The sequence below is a fragment of the Chelmon rostratus genome, chromosome 1, assembly GCF_017976325.1.
Source record: "Chelmon rostratus isolate fCheRos1 chromosome 1, fCheRos1.pri, whole genome shotgun sequence".
NCBI lineage: Eukaryota > Metazoa > Chordata > Actinopteri > Chaetodontiformes > Chaetodontidae > Chelmon > Chelmon rostratus.
The window spans coordinates 14,476,197-14,498,910 of NC_055658.1; the positions used below are offsets into that span (position 1 = coordinate 14,476,197).

A 22,714-nucleotide genomic window follows, 5' to 3' on the forward strand; every position below is an offset into this window, starting at 1 on the left:
TCACAAGTTGTGGCCAACCAGTATGTGTAGCTGATGATTTGAAAGGCTTCTCTTGAACCAGGGAGACTCGAGTGACCTTTAAATACTAATGGAATAGTTGTCTTGATTTTTTTTTTTTCTTTACTGTGGTTACAGTGGTTTCACAATTCTGTGTTTGTTCTGCTAAGGAGCTGGGGGGAACCACCATTACCTTGCAAGAAATTCTATCCTTTATACACTGTGGCTTTCGCTGTGTAAACCTTGTCAGGCATGCATTGCATTTCATAACAAAACGACAAATATTGATTCTGAATAGAAGTGCAATAACTTATTGTACTTTAATCACACAAAACGTAACAAGCATGAGTAAATTCATACACTCATTTCAAAAGACAGCTTAAAGCCACAAAAACTTGGAGGAAAAAAAACCTTTTGAAACTCATAAGAATTACATATCAAGAAAAAAATGTTCCAACACAACTCTGGAAATACAATTTTACCATGTACCACCAAATGAAAAAAAAAAATCATACACTCAAATACTCGATAAATTGTCTCACAAAATATAACACATCATCTAATTAGTAACATTTCCAAGAGTCTTTAAACACTTCAATCCATTTTGCATGCACAAAAATGTACATGCACACATCAGCACACATAGTTATCATATTTACTCCTATACTGATTGCCTGACTTCAGTAGTATTAGAAAATGAGAGGAGTGGATGATGAGTTATGCAGCACACAGGAGGAAGAAGCATTTTAATTAAAGCTAATCTTACATTGACAGCCCTTGTGTGATTGTAGGACATCGCTGGAGATGTTTCAGTCCAAGGATAATGAAGCTTAAATACACAGAAAGGAGCGAGAACAGTATTGTGTAAACCTGAGCTACTGAATGCCAGTATGTCTGTGCGCACTGTGCAGAAGAACAGTCTACATTAAACCAACCAGAAGACAGGCGGCTCTGTCTGTCCTGACACACAATACTGCCGTCCTCAGCCTCCGCATGGCTCAGTGTTAATTAAAAAGCCTTCCCGGGTTGATGGTGCGGCTGTGCCTCGGACCCTGCAATGGGGGGGTGGGGGGCTGCAGCTTTGAGCCGGTGGACATAGTGGAAGTGAGCAAAAGGGAGAGGCACAGTGCAATGTGTATAGAGGTGGGTCGTGAGGAGGGGGGAGAATCTTTGAAAGCAGAGCCATGACAGCTGAGGGGGAAGCATGTGTGAGGCATGTTTGTTTTGCATTTACCCCCTGAGCGCAGCTGTGTGCACTGTCCTTTTTCCCAGAACACCGGAACACAGCAGACGCCCTCACGGTTCGCCCTCCGTCCAACCCCTCAGCTAGAGCACAGGGGGCCCCACGTCTGCATTTGCAAGAAGACCCTCTCAGTTTTGAGATATGCACTCTATAGTAAGGATTATGCATATGCCTTAGATTTGGGCCGGAGAGTAAAACTGGATGTAATTTGGAGGACTCTGGGGTGATCTGCTCTGCTGACAGGTTATAGCCTGCATCCTGCTTCTCTTACCTGCCCAGAAGGACAGTGAATGTGCTTCAGCTTAGAGAATTAGCAATGCTTGCTCTGCCTGAAGGTGTACTACAAGGTATCAGGTTTGCTTTTCAAAACCACCAAAGCCCTTGTTATGCTTAAGGCCTAACTCAGGCCTTGGAAACAAAGGAAGAACATGCATAACCTCATCTGTAAACCTCATGTACTATTTCTGTCACTGGAGGAGGCAGTTGCCAGGGGAAACAAGGTTTGTTATTTGACTATTTGAATGAAATGAGTATTAAGGATATAAGGACATGATTTGGGCTCAGAGAGATGCTGTTCATCTCTGGCTGGTTCCAGCTCAGTTGAACCTCTACCTTGCCCCCTCCTCTTGTCTTTCCACAGAGAGGCAAACAAACAGACACACTGATCCAAACCTAGACAGAAGTAAACAGGGAGTAAAGGCTGTAGCCAGAGTGGAGACGGGGAACATGCCTCCTTACGGTGCATTACACTGACATGTTAGTGGTTTGCTAAAACCAGATATCATTCCAAAAAATGGCAGGACGAAGGGGTTGGCATTTGCTGTTGGGCCCGTGTCGCCTCCATTAAGACCAGTGCACAAAGCTCACTATGGAGCAAATTCACTGCACTTTGCCCAGAGACCCAGAAAACAACCAGTACAAATAAATTGGAATACTACCTGTTGCCAGGTTTCCTGTGTGCCAGAAATTTGATGACAAACACTGTATCTAGGATGATACACCATGTGAGGGCACTATGAATTAAAAAAATTAAGGTTTTGAGATGTCACAGATAAATGGGCAAGCAACCAAGTCACCGGAAAAAAAACAGCTGACACACAGCAAATCTGGGGCCACGGACCTAGTACCTCTGCTGTCACATCATTCCCATAGAAATCCCCCTGACTCTTCCTATTGCCTCACTCACTAAAATCCTGTCATCCAGCATCATTCAAAGGTATGTTAGATGTATATGTGATGAACAGAAGCATGTTTTTGTGGTAAAATGGGACTTCAGGGCGTCTGAAGATAGAAGTTGCAGCTGATATTTTCTCAAGCCTGCACTGAGTCCTCCAAGGTGCCACCACCAGCTGAGAGGTAGTCAAAACCTCACCGAAGGCACCAGAGGTTCCTCTGCATTAATCTGGTCGATGGCTTCCTTTGTTTGGTTTTAACAGAAATAACGGGCGATGGAAATACAATAACACTTCTGCCGGTGCTGCTTCATGACCGTTTAGCGGTGGGTCGTGACAGCCGAACACAGCCCAGTTAAAGTCCAGAAAGGCTTTTGAACACTGACATCCTGTTGCCGTTTGAACGTGTCAACACACTCTGCGTAATCTCCACCAGCCTCCTCGGTTTCAAAGGTGGCTGCTGCTGGTTTTGGTGTTATTTCTGGCAGAATGACTGACTAGTAGGCACTTCTGTCTCTGAAACTCCCGAGACTGGAAATGCAAAGGGCACGGCCACGTCCACTTGGAGCCTGTCCTCCTGAAAACAGAGCTGGCTCTGTTCGGAGGCTGGCGCTCCCAGGCTCTTCAGCCCTGAGAGCAGCAGGCCTGCTGTGCCCCTCTCGTACTCCCACACACCACTTCCTCCTCCATCCCTTCCTCTCCCTGGCCATCAGCAGGCTGAGTCAGTGCGGCAGGTGGATCTCTCGCCCTGACCGCAGGAAAACAAACCACATTTCATCTGTTTGGCTTTTAAATACTGGAGGGTTAGAACCACTTCTAACCTTTTTAGCAACTGAAATGTTTGTATTGAATCTGAGAAGCTTCATAACGTGACAGATATGCTGAATATAAACAGTTTTCTGTAGCACTATCATAGCAGTGTGACTTACACACTTCTGCATGTGCTACTGCTGATAAAGACTGCCGTAGAATAATATGTACATGGCATATGACGACTAAACTTGAATTTCAGCTTTTTAAGGATGCTTGCATAACAAAATGACAGGAGGAGGGGAAAAATAACACTCAAAATTTAAATAATAAGGTAGGAATAAAACAGCACCTGAACAGAGAACTACGACGACACTGAAAGCACTGCACAAACAGAATTTCCTGTATTTTAGCAAATAAGTGCATGGATTTGTCCAAAATCATTAACCTTTTCCTAACATTTTCCTTCGCCTATCATCAGTATACTACACTGCAACTCATCTTAGACAGTACAGCATCTCCTCCCACCAGGCTTTCCACACTCTCCCACTGTGGTGGCTTTATCACACCAGAGGGATTGAGAAACATGGCGTCCCATATCTCGCCAAATCTCTTGTTGTTTTCTCTCGAGTAATCTTCAACCATCCGTGTATTTGCATAATTATTTTATTGCAACATTTATGAAGGTAGTCACTGTTGCCTTTAGAGTTCTCGATTCTACTGCCCCCTCACCCCATGCTGGGTGTGCGTAGACTTTTCAGGGGTCGACAAGGTCCCCCATCCAGCAGGTATCAACACATCATGTGGCCCAAGATATGGCTGCACTGTGCTCTTTGGCCTTCATGCGCAAAGCGGCGATACTGGAGGACTTGCGGTCAGGGTCCATGTTGAGATCGTACGTGTTGATGCCTGCGGGCATGCCGGGAGATCCTCCAAACAGACTGCCCATGTGAGCCTGTCCCATGTGACCTGCGGGGCTCGGCACGCCCAGAAAATCAGACACCCCGCTGGCAGAGTGGGGGTGAGGCGTCATACAGGGAGTCACAGTGTCGCACGGCACGACGCAGCCCGGCACGGGAGATGCTGCGCTGCTGCCACCGATCCAGGAGGGGTTCTGAATCTGAAACGTTGATGGGAAATTCACAGTGTTGACAGAACTTTAATATTTGCCCCACTGGCTCCTCTCTTATTATATAACACTGTTTTCTGAGCTCATTAATGGTCTGATGCATCCTGACAGAAATTAAAGCACTCACCGGCTGTTTAGTCTATCAACTACAACTTGTATATACACTAGATTACTTCTGGCATGACCTTAAGGTGGATTACCTGGCTCTCAGGCCATCATTTTCCATTTGGTTTCAGCACACAAGGGTAACAAATTTGACTTGAATCTTGCTTTAGAAAGGCAACGCATGACAGTGAGCGTTCCCTTTCCCTCATGTTTTGTTATAGGTGCCTTATTTTTACATGGTAATGCAATTATGAGCAGAAAGTGTTTTGAAAACCTTCCATATTGATGCAGTTTGCTGCCAAAACGCATTGGATGTGTTAGCAAAGTTGTTGGAAAATCCAACATGCAAGGCAGATAACAAGAAAACATGGGCAACCTCAAAGAATAGTTTGACTTTTGGGATAAATGATTATTTGCTTTCTGGCTGAGCATTAGATGAAGGATGTCAGGCAACCAGTGAAGACAAAAAACACAAACTGTCTTTTCGCACTTTGGTTTTTGCATTGATTAAACCAAAAAAGGTATAAAGTGTTAATTAATGAGTCCTGTAGACTGACTTAATTACCTTTGGACAGAGCTGTTTCCCTCTGTTAACTTACTTAATGCTAAGCTAAGCTAATTGCCTACTGGCTCCAAATTCACATTGAGGGTACAACTGTGACAGCGGTATCAATCTTTTCATTTAACTCTCGGCAAGACCATGAATAAGCATATTTCCCAAAATGTCAAACTATTCCTTTAAAAGGATCATATAAATTTGTTATTGCTCACAACTCCATTAATACAAAATAATCACACAACTTTCTTTGACAGAAAAATGAAGGCTGTTGAACGGTTAATGAGCTTAAGCAAATTTCCAGGCTGCAAGTAGAAGTGAATCCTGGCAGGGAGGAATCACAGTAAAAATGGAAAAACAGCAGAGCAAATTTACGTCTGGGCGATTGGCTAAAAAAAATGCCAAACCTGTACTGAAATACTCATTCTGTACCTGTGCGTAGTTCTCAGGACGCGTCAGAAGCGGCAGCTCGTAAGCCGTCGAGAAATGTGTTCGGACCTGCTGCATTTGACCAAAACGCTCCCTTTTCCTCCATTTTGCCCTTCGGTTCTGGAACCACACCTGCAGAGACAAAACGGCTGAATGTCATAAAACTGGCAGGATCGTTTTGTCTGAGAGAACGAGGAATCCTTGCTTTCATCTAGCAAAGTATCCAGTCTTGGTCTTGAGTCAAGGTGAGGTTTAATACTTAAAAAAAATGGGAACTCATACGGCTAAACCCCTTTAACAGGAAGTTTCCCCCAAATCTGAAGGAAATACTTTTCTGGAGATAAAAATCTAAGTCTCCCTTTAAAATGATCCCACGTAGTCCTGCCAGAAGGCCGAGAATCAGAAAACGATATCTGCAGCACATCAAAAATGCAAACCTCTTTCCTTACAGCGCACATGTGCGCACACAAATCAGAGGCGGTGGACGTGATATAGATGTGAGCCTGCAGGCCGAGCCGAGGGAGCGAGGACGCCGGGAAACGTGAGGAAAGGGAGGAACGGGAAAGCAGCATTTGTAAACAGTGTGCTGCAACCTTCACTTCACTTAGCTCCTCAAAACAAAATGTTAACAGATCTCGTCTTCCTCACTTTTGCTTATTTGTTGTCTGACAAGAGCAGGACTTTCTATCCTGACTAATGTTTGCTGTAATCGTCTTTGACATTTAAATCTGACACTGTTGTTTATTGTAAGCGTTCGTGTGTTTGAACGACCATCAGAGTGTGTGAAAGTACTCTAAATGGATTGGACTCTGATGGGCTTTAGAGCAGGCGTGCTTTTCCTCTAAACTCAATGTCAAAATGTAATGCTTTGTTATACAAGTCTTGGCTATCTGACTGTGATTATCGCACACATTTCACAACAGAAAACTCCGTCTGTCTGTCTTCTCTCTTCTATGATTTCTCTTATTTCTCGTATTGGCTCTGTGCTCGCACACTTCGTTGTAAATCTAAAGAGGCGATATGGGAAATTGAAAAGTGAGATGGGATTATAACTGGGGTTTGTTTGTATTTTCCTTTTTAATTTCCTGAAGCCTGAAGCTCCTGGCTTTCGGATGCTGTCTCCTCCTAAGTTAAAGAAGCACACGGGGCAGAGGATGTAATCCTTTCCTTCATGTTTTCATACATCTTCCTTTGCGCTGTCTCACTCAGGATCTACTGGATCACTGTGTTCCTCGAAGGAAAAAAAAAGCTGCTTCATGACTATTATACATGAAAAGATGCTTGTACAGTACCTCTGCATCTCAGTATAGAGCTCTCATCTGCCATCTGCCTGCTTTGTGCCAAGTCTGTTGGCTATTACACAGGGAGAACATATTTTTGCGTTGCACACACCGCGTCGTGACAGTAATTGGTAAAGACCATGACAGCTTAAGTAGCTGGTGGACTTTCAATGAGGCTTTATTTATGTTACAGCCCCAGAGAGAAAGAGCAGAGAAATGCCATACTGGCCCCAGCAGGAGAGCTGTATGGGGCTGAAAACACTTTGAAGTGAGAGAGCGGCTCAGAGGATTGATAACCCGCCTCTGCTGTCACTCATGTCAGCTTCCATACCAAAGTAAAAAGAAATCCAAGGCTGAGCCTGGTTTCAGTTTTCCAACACCCCCAAAGCACTAATAATATCATGGAAACACCTCTGACCGCTGTTGTTGTTCATTAAATGTAAGTTTGTTCTATTTTCTGCAGAATCCTCCACCACATAATGTCTTATTTCCCAAGTCAGTTAAAGGCAAGTTCAGGATACAACAAGATTTACATGGTGCATTTTGAGTTTGATTGTCTTTGCTTTGCCAATTGGTGATGGTCAGACTCTGCCACTATGATCTCTCTGCTGCTACATGAAGGTTTTTGATAATAATATAGACTTCTTGTTATTTCCAGGACTGATTAACAGCTCAAATATTATGCATGAAAGCTAACAATTAACCAGAAGCTAGCAATTATTTTCATTACTGCTTAAATTGACGATTGTTATCTTGATAAACTGATTAATCTTTTAGTCTAAAATGTCCAAACTTGTTCATAAAGCCTAAGTGATATTTTCATATTGCTTGTTGTTCATCTAAAAGTTCTAATCTAAAATGTCCACAGATAAAAGCAACAAATCCTCATAATTAAGAAGCTGAGACGAGGGACTATTTGTACAATGACCTAAATGATTAATTGATTATCAAAAAAGCAGCCGATATTTATTGTGTCCATCGGCTGTTCGTTCAACTGACCAATTTAATCCCTCACTTAGAATAATAGTACATTAAAGCAAAGCTAGCAATAAAGCATTCTTTGTTTATGTATTTCTAAAATTACATCAATCATTGACTTTTTTTATCTTAACGTTGGCCTGGCCCTGTGTTTGAAGGAACCATCGTCTCCTCCCGGATCAATCAGATCAGGCGTTCCTGCTGCTTCCTCTTCCATTAACTGAGTGGATCTGTGAACTCATATGAACACCTGCGTTTGCCTGCTGAGCTGCGATGCCATCCCGGCTCTCTGAGCTCTCCGGACGAGCAGAACGGCAAAATCTGAGAAATGTGATGTTGTTGAAACCCTGACCTTTGACCTCTGACCTTCCCATGTATCTGCAGTGCATATGACTCAGAGCTGAACTTACTTTCTCCCAGACTGAGCCTGAAAAAGCAAACAACTCCAGACCCTGACGTTTTTCTAACTGAAAGGCGCTTGTTTTGTTGTGTGGGAACCTTCCAACAATGAGGTATAATATCACCCTCCTCAGAATTACACCCACATACTTTTGGCATTTCTTTTGTTTTTTAGTATAAAAAGTTAAGGCTTTTCTAAGTGTTTTTTCTAAACATTTCTTTCCGCTCCAGACGCAGAATTCATGAGCTGTGAGTCCTTTTGCGTGTGAATGACCTGAATAGCGTACAGAGCCCTGTCCTCTGACAGACTAGGCATCTCGTGTCTTTTATCTTTTTAACTTGAGTGTTTAAGAGGGCCGCTGGGAGAGCCGAGGGCTGTAAAGCTGCATCCATCTGAAGCAGGCAGGTCTGTGAGAGTGTGAGCTGAGCGGCAGAGCAGAGCAGAGCAGAGCAGCATACCCTCGGAGCCTCAGGGTTGAGTTATAACCCTGCGGCTGCACAGACTTCCTGTGTTTCACTGCGAAGCCTTTCTGGTCACCGTTCCAGCTCGTCGTGTAAAAGATTGGTTTTAATCAAGCTCTTATCTCACCCCGTGTACGGCGCGCAGCAAAAGCCAGGATGTCGGATCTTTTTGTGTCCATTTTAGCAGAAAAACTGGAGCGCTTCATGTGCCTCAAAAATGCTCAAGATTCGGACGTGATTTGAAATATCAGCCGCTGACTTGCTCAAAGCTCCTGGGAAGGGTTTCACACCTACCCCGGACACCACAGCAGGGACACATTCTTGTCTGAACAGGATGTTAATGAAAGAAAAACACAGAAAATCCAGGGGCTTTGGTAGTCCACGGTGCACACACACACACATATGTACAGAAATGGTGGAGGTCTCCGATGCTAGAATGTTGGCTTGCATTACAGCAGTCATGACCTGATTGTATGTAAATCAGGCCAGAAGGTCACCTGAAGGGCTTGGTCAGAGAGGTGCTGTACGCCTCAGGCTCCACTAATACCAGCACAACTGAACTCACAAATTCAGGAAACTGAACGGCTGCAGGTACAAAGAGAAAGGCCACGGACACGGCTGACACGCAGCAGAGTCAAACACGTCTCCTCATGTTGATGAAAGTCTGCTCTCCTAAAACTGCACATATGAGGCCCAGGCAGCTCAAACCTCAGCCCCATGGGCCCCCTGGCCTCTGTTAGCTCCCACTCCCCCACTCTCTCCCCTCGACTCCCACATCACCAGATAAATCTCTCATGTTGTTCTGTGAGTGACGTTATCTGTGCAGAGCTGCAGATGTTGAGGGATCCACGAGGTTGTGTTGTTTAAACCTCGCCTGTTCTGCTGTGACGGAGAGCGCTTTTTCTGCTTATTGACAGGACAGGCACGTTGTTGCATGAAGTTTCTGCCACGATTAGACATTGATTAGACAATTTTAACTTTTTAAATGAACCTCAGTGTGTTATTAGGAAGCTGATAATGTTGGTTTGTGTTTCCCTTTATACGTCAATCAGCTGGAGGTGTTTTTCACCTCTTTAGCTGCATATGAGATTCTCCACAACACTGTTGGTGAGCGTCCTGCATTACCTGCACGCGGGCTTCAGTCAGGTCAGTCCGCAGCGCCAGCTGCTCCCGGGCGTAAACGTCAGGATAGTGCGTCTTCTGGAAAACCTTCTCCAGCTCTTCCAGCTGGTAGCTTGTGAAGGTGGTGCGGTTGCGCCTCTTCTTGCCCTTGTTGCTTTCGCCGCCATCACCCTTGTCCAGAGGGCTTGACAAGTCTGTGCCCGGCGGCCTGTCGGAGGCCGCCTTCATGCCCTGATCCTTCACAGCCAGGTAGCTGGTGTCCATTCCAGGTGGGTCGGAGTCTGGGGCCAAGTCAGAATCTGTCAGACCTGAACTGTCTTTACCTGCAGACACAGGAGGGACATGAAAACTGTTAAAAGAGGTTTATATTCTAATCATTTTATCAGAAAAAACAGTTTGTGAGTTTGTTACCCTCTAACTGAAGATGAATATGAAACCAAGGAAAGTCTGAAGATGTGAGTGTTATAACTTGGCTAAAAGGCACAATCTGTCACTTTGTACAGCATGTAAAACTTTACAAAGACAGATGTAAATGTGATGCATTATATTCTACTGTTGTTCTTCAGGATTTAGGCTGCAATGCAGAGTTAACTGATTTAAGTCGCGTGTGGATTTTCCAGATGAATGAGATGATTAAATACACGGGGGAAGCTGTTAATACTGAGACTTCAAAGATCCTCAAGTCTCTCGTCCAAAATATTGAAACCATCTTTTTGCGAAACTATCTATAATGCAACATTTGTCACTAAAAAGCTTCTGGGACGTGGAGGTTTAGCGAAGAAATACAACCGCTTTTAATTCATAAAACGTGAAAGCATAAGTCAAATGCTGAAAGAGGATTTTCTCTCTGGTCTTTTTTCACCTGGTGAGACTGATTTTTGTCATAAATCAGATATATTTTCACCACAGCCACCTGGGACGAACATTATGCATTTTGTTCATACTTTCAGAAAGCAAAAATATTTAAAAAATTCTTTTAATGAGCCTCTGTTCTACTCAGCTCTAATATTCAGTCACTTGCCTCTGGCAGTATATTCATAACTTGTGATTTATTTGCAGGATCAGCGCAATAATTCATGGGGCTTGATAGGGTGGAACAAAGCAATTTCTCGCTCTTTGTGAGGAAATTGTGCGACAGTTGTGAAATCTCTTGGCGTGGTGGGGTGTGTGTGTCAGTGTGTTTGTCTATGTGCCTGTGTAGAGAATGGCCCGGATCACTGGCTGCTCACAGCATCCAGTTGTAGTTCGTAGATCATCCTCTGATGTGCTGGGGAAGAGACACCCTGGCCTTAATTTGAGACTGACAAAATGTTGCATCTTTTTTTACAGCGTACCCTCCCCCAACCACCAACACACGCACACATACACACACACACACACACACACACACACACACACTCTCTCCTTCAATCAGACCCTGTTCATCAGTCCAGCCCGTGGATGAGGTCAATCATGTGGCTGCTAAGTCACCTGGTGGAAAGAGTGTCACAGCTAATTTGCTTGGGAGTCATTAGCAGCCAGGCGAAACAAAGAGAAAGACCCTTTGTGCTCTCTCCTCCTCTCTCCATCTCACACACACACACTTGCTTTCTTCATGGCTGCAGCTTAACTGTAAAACCTCAGGCAGCTCTCTGATCATAAATTTCCACAGCCGCGTCCCTGCCAGTGTTCTTGTCTAAGCTGGCAGCTCTCTTCGGCCTGCTCCTGCCCTTCACTCAACTATCCGGTTTATACACACATCTCGTGCAGGATGTAATAGTTGAAAGGGTTTGATTTCGGGCCGCCTGATGAGGCCTCCGAGCTGTTTCTCTCTCTCTCTCTGGCTCAGTCTAGTGGCGACCCCCAGCGCTGCACCTTCCTGCTCCTCAACACCATCTGAGGGGAAGTTATTTTCAGGATCGAGGGCGACTCCGCTCATCTGCCCATCTGACGATTTGTCGGGTTAGAACCAGGAGGTGTGCGCACTCGTGTGAGCTAAGTGTGCAGTTCTGAGTACTCAGTCAGCACAGAAGACCTCACACACACACACACACACACACACACACACACACACACACACATGCACCCAGTGACCTTCAGCTCGCAGCCATGTTGGGTAATGTGCAGCAAGGTGAGGCGAGCAGATAGCTTGTCACATCTCACTCTCTCTTTCACAGACGTGAGCACAAAAGTGTGTAGTTCAAGTGCATCTTTTACAAGTCGAGGGGGTTTAAAAAGGTCAAAGGTTGTGGCCTTCCTCCATCAGATGAGGACACACAAACATCTAATACATTGTTTTAATTGTGCATGGGCTGATCTGAGGTGTGAATGTCACTGATGAATGGAGTGATATAGTCTACCAAAAGCTCTTTATTATTTGTAAGCATTTGTTTGTTTGTGGCCATATTTTTATTTTTATTTTTTTTTTGGGGGGGGGGGGTTGTTTTATTTCATTTTGTTGTCATTATGTGACCTTTGACCTTCTTTCCTGTTGAGGTGTGCATGCAGAGACAAAGCGTCATATGGACTTGCTGAACTGATGGTTGTTGTTTTTTTTATTAAGGTAAGTAAGCTCAAACTTTGCAGATTTGTTTTGTGCTTCGTCTCACATTCATTGTTGAAACTCAATTTTCTCCATTGTAAAATAGATAATAGTTAATAATGATTTATTAAAAATTGCCTCTGTTGGATGTTCAGTGTCTCACATACTGTTGTCAGACTAGCAAATATTGAATTGTGACTGTAATGTTAAGGAGACGTGCATTTCATTTTATGGATTTATAGGACTGAATTGTTTTAGAGCTTGATTTTCCTGTGTGATTTTGATACCGGCGCCAATATGATACCAGATTTTCAGCACTGATAACAAATAACACTTTCTAAAATTTCAGAAAGCGATCAGTGCCAGCTCTCAGTACTTAACAGTTTTTGACTGAAGACCTATGTATCGGACCAGATGCATTTCAGCCCTGCAAGATTCAGAGACACGGCTCAGGGGCCGTGTTTCGGTGGCAGACTGCTCGCTGGGGGTCTAACGCCCGCAACATTGCCTCGCTGTCCATGACTAACACATTCTGTTAGGTTTGAAGTGAGCAAATGTATTTTATTCGAGCATAAATACTCCCTAGTTATTTCATCATATTTCCCTGGCATGCACCCACAGTCCCCACAAGGGAAGGGCTGTCAGGCTGTTTGAAATCACGAGGCCTCTCTCTGATCAAAGGCCGTTGTTTATATCGCATGTCAGTGATGTTTTTCTGGCAGGAGCGGGATATTGTGACAAACTCCTGCTTGTTATCCATGCGATCTGCCGTAGCTGTGAGGCTATCCGACACTGTCCGAGGTGAACAGCAGTGGGCCCTCCTGCAGGGAACGCCATATGTACGAAGAACATAAAGTCTTATTGCAGGAACGTCAGCGTACAAAGTCTGTGGTGAGCGGCTGGCAGGAATGAATGTGAACAACTTGCTGCATCTTCTCAAAGTTCACAAGTGCAGTTAGCTTTTTCCTCCATTACACAAAAGACTATTTCAGCTTACACCTGCACTTCTGCGTGTTTTAACACAGTCCCAACAATAATCCAGCCCCTTTCAGACGAATATGCCATGCAAAATGTTTTGAGTTGCAACCACAGAATGTTCTATTTTCACTGCCGTGGATCCAGCAGTCAGCATCTGCTGCACTTACAGTGAGCAGAGAGGAGAGGAGAGCCTGCAGCTCTGTGTGCAGAGCTCAGAGAAACCCCTGCAGGAGTTACAAACGCAGAAAGTGCTTCAGAACAAGCCGAGCAGTCGCAACGCATGTGAATATATCCACCTGACTACAGAACGGCACAGGAGTGTGTATACAAGTCTAAATTTTCACATGCAACACACAGCTCGTTATTTATTATGTCACTGTTGGCACTGACATCAAAATCAAAAACAAATATGATTAAAGAACTTCCACCACGCCTCATTTTTAATATTGTGAGGCACTTCCCACGTGGATATTAGTGCCAAAATGACATTCTTGCGGGTCAGACGTTCAGCGCGGACAGCTATTAATTCACGGTTGAAAACAAGGGGGCAACATCAAAGTGTGATTTAACTGGCTGTAAAGCGACAGGGCACCTTCCCTCCCTCTTTATTGACTGGGATGACTGGGGTCAGCTCACGGTGTTAAGAGGAAACACTATAAATTACGCTCCACGCGGCGACTGAGAGAGATTAACAACATGTTGCTCCAACTGAAAAAAAAAAACTCAACTAGAGGGAAATGGAAACAGTGGAGAGAAAGAGAGAAAAGGAAAGAGAGAGGAGATCACTTTGTCAAAGTAAATGCAGGAAATGTGTGAGGAAAGTAATTATTTATATGTGTTTTTGTAGGTTGGTTTTACTGACTTAAAATATGGATTGGGGTGTAACGTGGAGCTATGAACAGAGGATCACTCTGAAGTCTTGCCTGGCTGCAGAGAGGCTGAGACACTGATGCTGTGTGGGCTGGACAGTCAAGCCAAGGTGAGACTGATATCATACATATAATATATGAAGTTATTTATGATGCTCGTTGCTTTTACCACGGACTAAATTTACTGCACTTAAGCACAATTTTGAAGTACTTCTACTCTGTAGATCTGCTCCACTGCATTTATGTGACAGCTATAGCTGCTAGTTACTTTGATAACAAATTATTAGTTCATTGACCAATGAATTGTTATAGATTAAAGTACACTAGACTAAATTAAGTACTTCAAAGTAGCTTCATCTTCACCTGCTACAGCATTGGAAATAATCCAGTAATATAATGTTTCATATCATTACACGGACAGGCTCCATTCTGCTGCGCAAATGGTGCATTTACTTCAGATATTTTAAGCGCATTAACTGAAGATACTTTTGTTCTGATATTTAAGCAAACTTTAAAATGCAGGACTTTACTTCTTATGAGTCTTTTGTTATATTGTGGCTTTGCTGCTTTTAGTTAAACCTACAATAACCCATTGTTTTTGGCCACTTGGGGGCAGCGGGAACAAATTGTGAACACAACGTTGACATATCGTCACCTTTTAAGTTGATATACTAAACTTGGTTGTGAACATCTGTTTAGTTACAAACCCAGTCAGTCACTGAGCAAAGTTGTATTTCATCTGCAGTCATGTTTCTGGCTACCTGATGAATGTAAGTGCGATATTCACCCTCTTTTATCTCTGTTTTTGGTCTCCACCAACTGCTGAAGGAAATATCTGGCCTTGTTGGCTCTAAATGCTCTACTGTGTCCACTGCTAGCATTGAAAGTGAAATAAAGCAGCAAAGTCACGGCCCGGCAGCTAAACAATGACCTGAAACTCACGATAAAGCTCCGTAAAGCCGATGGGAGATGCAGACTCAGGTGATAATTCTCTGCAGGCCGGTCCTTCACATTGTCATTGATACATTGTTTTTCTAAAAATAGCCATTGTAGCCGCTAAAGGATCTAAATACTTCTTCCACCACTGCTGAAGATGCAGTCAAAGTTTCTCTGACCTTCTGTTCTGGAAATCTAACCTCGTCGCTTTTGGAAGTACAAATAACAGGACTATGAATAGCTTGACACTGCGCTTGCTTGGTGTCAGGTGCATTCATCAAAACAATTTGGGACAATACACACACACACACACACACACACACACACACACACACACACACACACACACACACACACACACACAGTGCATTTTCATGCCAAAGCTGTGGAAGCAGTCAATGTGTCTCACAGGCAGAGCCTCAGCAAACATTAGCACATTAAGTTTTCTTTTTTCTCCCCAGAAAGTTTTCTTTTGTGACCATGTGATAGGTAGCCATTCACTTTGAAATTCAACTCTGCTGACGGAGCAGAGCGATGATCCATCTCAGCAGGCAGTGCAAAATTCACAGACTGTGAAAAAAACAAATCCATAAAGCCTAAGACTGATAAATCACCTCTCACGCACTCTTTGTCTTCCTCGCGCTCTCCCCCTCTGCGTCGCCCTCCCTCCAGCTCTCTTCCAAATGTTTCTCTCAGACGTTGGAGCAAAACAGAATTTCCTTCATCTTGTGTTTTTGTTGTCTGATCGAAAGAGAACATTCCATCCGAGTGGGGAAAACTTGCTAGAGCACATTTTTGTGTGTGCACGCACATAAAATGAAAAGCACTTTGCCGGGAAGCTGGCTGCACAAAAAGCACGATCACATCTTCCTACCGAGGATTCCGAAGATCTGAATATTCGTACGGCAGCCTGACAGCACAATGCTCAACCGAAGATTTCCACCAGCCGTCTTCCAAAAAACACAAAAGACATCAGTCCTAACGACGCTGTAGGTTTTGGAATCACAAGTCTCTGTGATTTTGGTTCAAAAGTGTGGACAAGAATCGTCAAACGGCAGAAACACAGCTGCTCAGTCACCAATGAAATGTCCATTAAATGATCACTGGCTTGAGGCCTTTCTGCCCGCCATGGAAAACAGTAGGTTTGTAAACTTTTAAGACAAACAATTAGTGCCAGAACATAATGTATGAAAGTATTTTTGTAGGCCTACTGGTGCACTCGAATTGCATATTAAAAACACCAGGTGCTGTCTGTGTCGCGTAATGATTTAAAAGAAATCAGAAAAAAATACCTGCAGGAAGCTGTGCTGCTGCTGTTGAAGAAAAACCTTCAATCAATTTTTACTGTAGTTCCGAACATTTTTTGTTGAAATATATACAGTACTGATATCCTGATTGAAGTGGTGGAGCAAGTTACTATTTAATTTTTCAAAAGCCAACAGAGTGTCTAAAACCAGTTACCTTCAATACAAAATTTTTTGTCTCCTGAAACCCAGAAACTACTTAGTATATTTGAAATGCTGGTTTTTGGCACATCGGTGAAGCCACATGATTGGACACAAGGAGGTAATGGTCGGCCATTACAGTTGAGGATACGCAACAAATGATTCGGCCTTGCAGGAAAACATGAAATGGGAATTTAAATCACATCAATTAAGCTCAAGTGAGCGCAGTGAAAAAAGTCACCTCACTATTCCCACACAAAACAGGTAAAAACAGACTGTGCGACCCTCGGCCTTGATGCAGTCCTCCATGCTTGCTCTCTGTCTCGGTGTTCAGTTTACATGACGCGGTGACAAAGAGACCAAAGGAAGTCCAGGACTGCATGAGCCTCGTGGCCTCGCTGCTCGCTCTCGGCCGGGCAAAGCGAGCCTAATGTAAGTTGCCCTGCCAAACTTTAAGCTAAATGGTAAAATGATCCTGAGTCCTTGTCACCTCCACTCATGTCATTGACTCGCTGAAGTGTGCCTCGCTTGTCTGGGCTGCATGGCTGGTTCCCATTACTCCCTGCTCGAACCAATCAGCACTGACGGCCATTACAGGAGGCTGAAATGGTTGTGCCGGGTTAAAGCAGGGGAAGGAGCACAAAGGCGGGAGATGGCGGTGACAAAGTCTCGCAAGCCGGTGCGATCACACCTTGAATGTCGGCCCTCAAGCTGCTTCTGCAGGGAATTAAATATTTGCACTTGCAGGGCAGCAGGATCGAATTCTCGCCTTGCCCAAAAGATAAATTATGGTTGAAGCTGGAATAAACTGCAGCCTTTTATGTCTTCAAATTACACCAGCAGTGTGTTCTTGGTGCTAAGATGTCATTACACTGAAAAATCAGTCACTGTAAATGACACAAAAGTGATGAAAGGCTCCATCCCGCTATAATTAACCCTACAATTCAACACCCGTGCAACAACAGTCACATCCTTTGTCTCACTGCTGCAGTTAAATGTTTACAGTGTAAAACTGGACTCCAAATGTTGCAGAGCGCTCGGCTTTGACACCGGTCTCAGATGAGGGGTTTCGAATGGATTTTCTCTGCTGCTGTGCATGCAGGGAAAGCCGCCCTGCCCTCCAAACAGACGAGGGCAGGGAGGCCGAGCGAAAGGTCAGCACCCTCAGACACTGAGGGAGGACGCGGACACATCAAAGGAGGAAGCGTGTTGTCTCTGGAGGATCACAAAGACCTGTAGGTGGCTGATTGAATCATCCTCAGGGCCCCGTTTGCCCCAATCAAGAAGCCCCTTTTCCAGTATGACCGTTTTTACACTGACACAGCAAACACGTCAGCTGACATATTTTTCATTGTTTGGTGGCCTGCATGATTTCCTACACACTTAAACTCAGGTGTTTAACTTAAGTAAAATTTTGAGGCTTTTAGTTTCTTGAGTATTCCCATTTTATGGCACTTTAATCTTTCATATTTAAGAGCTAAATGCTGAACTTTTTGCTTCACTGGATTTATTTGACAGCTGTTATTACCAGTGACTTTGCATATTAAGATTTTACATTCAAAATATATGACCATCTAAAAAAATATGTGGAATAAACTACATAAACATATGCACTAACACCACATAATGACTGCTTTTACTTTGGATTCTTTAAGTACATTTTGCTGATAATATTTCTCTACTTTTACTTGGGTAATGGTCTTAAAATATGGACATATACTTTGTGTCTTTAAGGATAAGGTCCAACACTTGTTTCCAGCACTGTTTCTTTTTTCTTTTGTCATTTTATATCTTCTGGCACGCCACTGTTGCTGTCAGGCGGCCTGTCTCTGAGCCTCTCACTCATTTCCCTTCAGTTTGAGTCGATCTGACGCCGTCAGAACTGAGCCGCCTTGTTGATTTCATGCAACAGCATGACTGTCGAAGTGTTTGCAGTGACTCTAATGTATGTAAATGTTTATTAGACAGACGTGCTGTTTTCCATCGGCCAAAAAATGTCTCAGTTACAGTTGGCAGCCTGCGCTTCAGACAGCTCAGAGGCCAGTCATCACATCACCTTTGACTGAACGGATCAAGCCACAAATAACAACAAAAGGCGCTCTCGGACGATTTGAAACTACCCGCCGGTTGTGTCAAACACAGGTTTGATACGAGAAATGAGGCAAGAAGTAAAATACACCAGCATTTTCCAATAAACACATCAGGAATCATTTTTCTCCTCGGCTAGTGAGTTCAGCATATTTTACTGCTGCCTTCAATTTGTGTCCAGTCGAAGTGGAAGTCAGTAAAAAAGATGGGTTAACTAGATCCTCCAGTCAGGAGAACAGCCTCAACGAAAAGACTCGCACTTCAATACCAATTTAATCCGCGCTTTAAAGAATAACAGGTGATAAAAACGTGATTTTTCACAAATCTAAAAACCGAAAGTGTGCAGAGTCGCGGGAGGTTTGTCTCTGAGGGGAAACAAGCAGAGAAGTTGACATCTGAGGCGCATTAATGCCAGAGCTCTGCTTGTCTGCTGCGCCGGGATGTTTTTTCCTGCCTTCTTCACGGTGAATCCGGTCATCATTCTCAGGCCTCTCTGCTGTAAACCTGACAACCTGCCCTGACGCGTCTCACTTTAAAAGCCAGACTGTGATGGCAAAAAATACCCAAAATCAAAAATAAGATTCGTTTTTCTCGAATTTTCACTAACTAACTAACTTAGTTAGTAAGTCAAGTGAAAGCGCTGGAGGACTTGGACATTTATTTTTATTTTATTTTGGAATAAAAATAATTCGTTCTTTCTTCATGGTTTGGACCAAATTTTCATATAATTTCATTTACTCACAGCCTAATAACTGCGGTTTATTTACAACATCATATAAAAAGTTTATTTCTGTCTGGATTTGCCGGATCTATTTTAAGGTTAATAGGTAATAAAAACTTAACAGCCATTATAAAAGACCAGTATGAGGTTGTTGTTTTTTTTTTTTTTTTTAAAGATTGATCTCCCTTCTTGACATTTTGGAGCTATAAAAGCATTTTTTTTTCTGCAGGCCGATTTCCAGAAACTGTCAAAACATCCTCAAACTCCTTCCACTAAACGTTTCAGTGTAACGCTGATGGACAGGAGAGCAGCGCGTGCACATCAAAGAACGAGCAGCGATGGATTCATGCGTAAAAGCGACTAAAAGATGCTGGTCTTCCATTATTACTATCATTATTATTGTCATTGCAACAGCATCTTGTTTTTACAAACACCATTGATATTCATTTTTTAAATGTAAATTAAACTGGACTTCGATTTGATTTTATTTTGAACAGACTTCTTTCATTCACCCGTTTACAACAACGATCCTCAGCAGATCATATTCAGATGTTCGAGCTATTCACAACAAATTTAATGAATTTTATATGCAAAGAGGGGCTGTGGAGAGACAGAGAGAGCCTTGGGGCTTTGCAACTTTATTCAAGAGCAGAATGCTTCTATTGTGCGCAGAACCTGAAAAGTGCAGCCTTCAGATCGCCTAGTTTCAACTCAAAAGCCTACAAAAGAAAAGATTTTGACCGAAGACGCAGACATGCTTTTTGCAGAATTTAATAAAAATGGATCCGTGAAACCGTGACCCGAAATATATGATACATGATGATGATGAGGCTTCCATCTCCTCAGCATTTACACAGCAGCTCGAGTCATTCTGAAAATCCATTTTTTGTTTGCTCGCTTGCCTCCTGATTGAAGCCCTGAATCTGGATTAAAATCCTGACGACGTCCTGTCATTATATTAAAATGATATCAAGTATTGTGCTCTGTGTAGTGTGTGTGTGTGCGTGTGTTTGTGTGTTCTCCTCTTTGAGCAGGCATAGATGAAGCTCAGGGTAAAGCAGCTGAATTCAATCTCTCCACCTTTTAATTCACCAATGGCATTTTACGCCTCTTCTTTTTTGGATCCTCCGCTTTTCATTATGGTGTCGTGAGTGTTTCAGGTTGAGAGAAAAAAAAAGATTTTCAGGGCAGAGAAAAATGCCACGAATTAATGCTGCTTCAAAGAGGCCGCCTGTCTAACGAGGGTCAAAGTTTTATTTACACCCTCATCATTCCCCCATTACAACAGTGTCCCCACGCAATTAAATCTAATTGGAGCCAATCAGGCAGAGCAATGAAATGAAAATATTATCAGTTTGGAGCTCACTATTTGTGCCATCTGAAAACCTGTTAATTCAATTGTCCGACTCAGCTCCAATATTAAGGATTGTAATGCCGATTATCGCATTAAATGCGCCCTAATTTAATTCTGATGGCCAAAGGGACAATTTGATAGTCGGGAAGATTATGCCTCTTCTGAACTGTGTTACGCACACAACTGCAGGGCCGTGCCGTTACGAGCTGGCGTCCTGCGCGCTGCTGCTGCAGCGGAGAAAAGCCTGCTGGTGCCTTTTACGCACGAATTTGAGGTTTCCCGTCTTACAGGGAGAAGAAAGCAAAATGATGCATTTTTTTAAAAAGCACCAAACCGACTGAAAGAATTTTGAACGCCATGTTATCACAAAGTGAAGAGACAATTCGCGACGTATCACAGCTACGAACCAAGATGGCCAGTTTACGCATCTGTGCCATTAATTGCGATCGACGCTTCCAAACCACTTAGGCTGTATCAGCGGATTTTGTGGGAACAGTCGGAGCACGAGCGATGACTGACACGTGCGGGCGGAAGATAACAACAAACACACACAACCTCTTGGAGAAAACATTCTTATCACACATTCCTGCTGATATTTCAGCGATAGTTCACCTCCTCAAACAGCTCTGCGCTGGCCTTACCCTGCCAAGTGGACGCCTGTAACTCAGTCACCTCAAAGTGTTTTTTTTTTCCCACTCACCATAGCACGGGATGAGCGCTCCGTTGTGTCCGCTCTCCTGGTGCAGTTTGCCCTCCTCGGGGGGTGTTTTGCAAGAGGACCTCTGCATGAAGAGGTGGTATTTGCTGAAAGTGCCTTGCCCAGCTGCGGCGGCATCCAATGACTGGCACTCCTGCTGGAAGGGGCTCCGGGACTTTTCTCCGTAAGCCTGACCTTTGTTGGGCAGGAAGGCAGTGGGGCTGTATTTGGTGTCAGCGACTGGGAATGTCCTAAAGTGGTCCGTCTGGTGATCCCTACCTTGCGCTGCAGAGGGGCTATAATATGAATCCATGGATGTCATATCGCTGTATGAAACGCAGGTCTCGCCGTTCATGCCTAAAAAAGAGTCAAGGGGAGAAAAAGACTAAACTTTTCTCCCTCTCCCTCCCTCCCTCTCTCTCTCTCTCTCTCTCTCTCTCTCTCTCTCTCGGAAAGGGAAGCGCAGACACCCCCTCCTCTCCCTTTACCTCATGCAGATGAACATACACACACACACAAATGTACGCAGAGACTGCAGCGCACACCAGACCGCAGCTGGCTTTGGTTATAAAACGATTCAGATCTTTTCCAGGAACCACTGTCGTTGACCAAACACTCCAAACTCCCCCTCAGGTTTGAGAAGAGCTACACAAACCCGTCTTTCCTCCGAGGACCCAGATCTCCTGTCTTCCAGACCTCTCCCCAGCGAAATGCTGATGACATGAACGAGTTAGGTCGCTTATTAGCTGGGGAAAAAAAAGAAAAAAGTTAGAAAAGAAAGGGGGGGGGGGGGTTAACTCATGACATTAATGCAATTTGGATATGAATATAGCCCATGAGTGATGGCACTGGGGCGGAGAGGGACCAATTTTACGCTTCATTCGCGATGGTTCATCAAGGGCAAATCATCCATACTCAGCCGATTGTGCTCCTACAGCCAGCCCTGTGGCTTATGAATGACAGTGACTTAGTTTATAAGTGTTTTTTAATACCTTGATTATCACTTGAAACGGAATTTAGAGTCCCTAAACTGCAACAAAATCTGCCATGAAAAGCGCTTAAAAGAGCCAACGAAGCCACTTTGTTTTGAAATGCTCGTGATTTTTGGATGGGAAATATTATTAGGTCCGACAAACATAAATAATGTTTGACTCTGAATATATTCATAATTTAATAATGATATCTGAAGGCTTTGTGTATTAGCGTCCAGGCTTGTGAGGCCACATCACTGAAATTAGTCGGGACTGTCATGGATTTTCAATCTTTGTTTTTTTGTGAGAAATACAATTTACAACTGATAGCAAATATCTCAACATTCAAATTGTGCGTATTCTACGTCTCTGTGAGATAAGCCTCCACCAGTCTTCGGTCTCTGCTGAGTGAGTTTTTTGTAGATCATCTTGCTGCCATTTAAGAAATGAGTTGTTTGAGGCCTAAACATCTTGCGCACTGTGGAGAAGTTGAGCGCCATGCCACGAAAAAT

The 22,714-nt window shown here is 43.7% G+C and overlaps 1 protein-coding gene across 1 annotated transcript; it reads right to left on the minus strand.

Moving 5' to 3' along the window:
- Positions 1-3,961: 3,961 nt before the first annotated feature.
- Positions 3,962-21,586, minus strand: alx4a (ALX homeobox 4a). The gene is made up of 4 exons (XM_041942575.1): positions 21,231-21,586; positions 8,046-8,060; positions 5,385-5,493; positions 3,962-4,282 (listed from the first exon to the last, which is right to left on the minus strand). The coding sequence occupies exons 1-4, from the start codon at positions 21,584-21,586 to the stop codon at positions 3,962-3,964; spliced, it is 801 nt and encodes a 266-aa protein (XP_041798509.1).
- Between the last annotated feature and the right edge of the window lie 1,128 nt (positions 21,587-22,714).

Coding starts and splice junctions, on each gene's coding strand:
- alx4a (XM_041942575.1), bottom strand. CDS start 21,586: ATGAACGGCGAGACCTGCGTTTCATACAGCGATATGACATCCATGGAT. Junction 4,283..5,384: donor GTCCTGAGAACTACGCACAG/GTACAGAATGAG, acceptor TCAACGTTTCAG/ATTCAGAACCCCTCCTGGAT.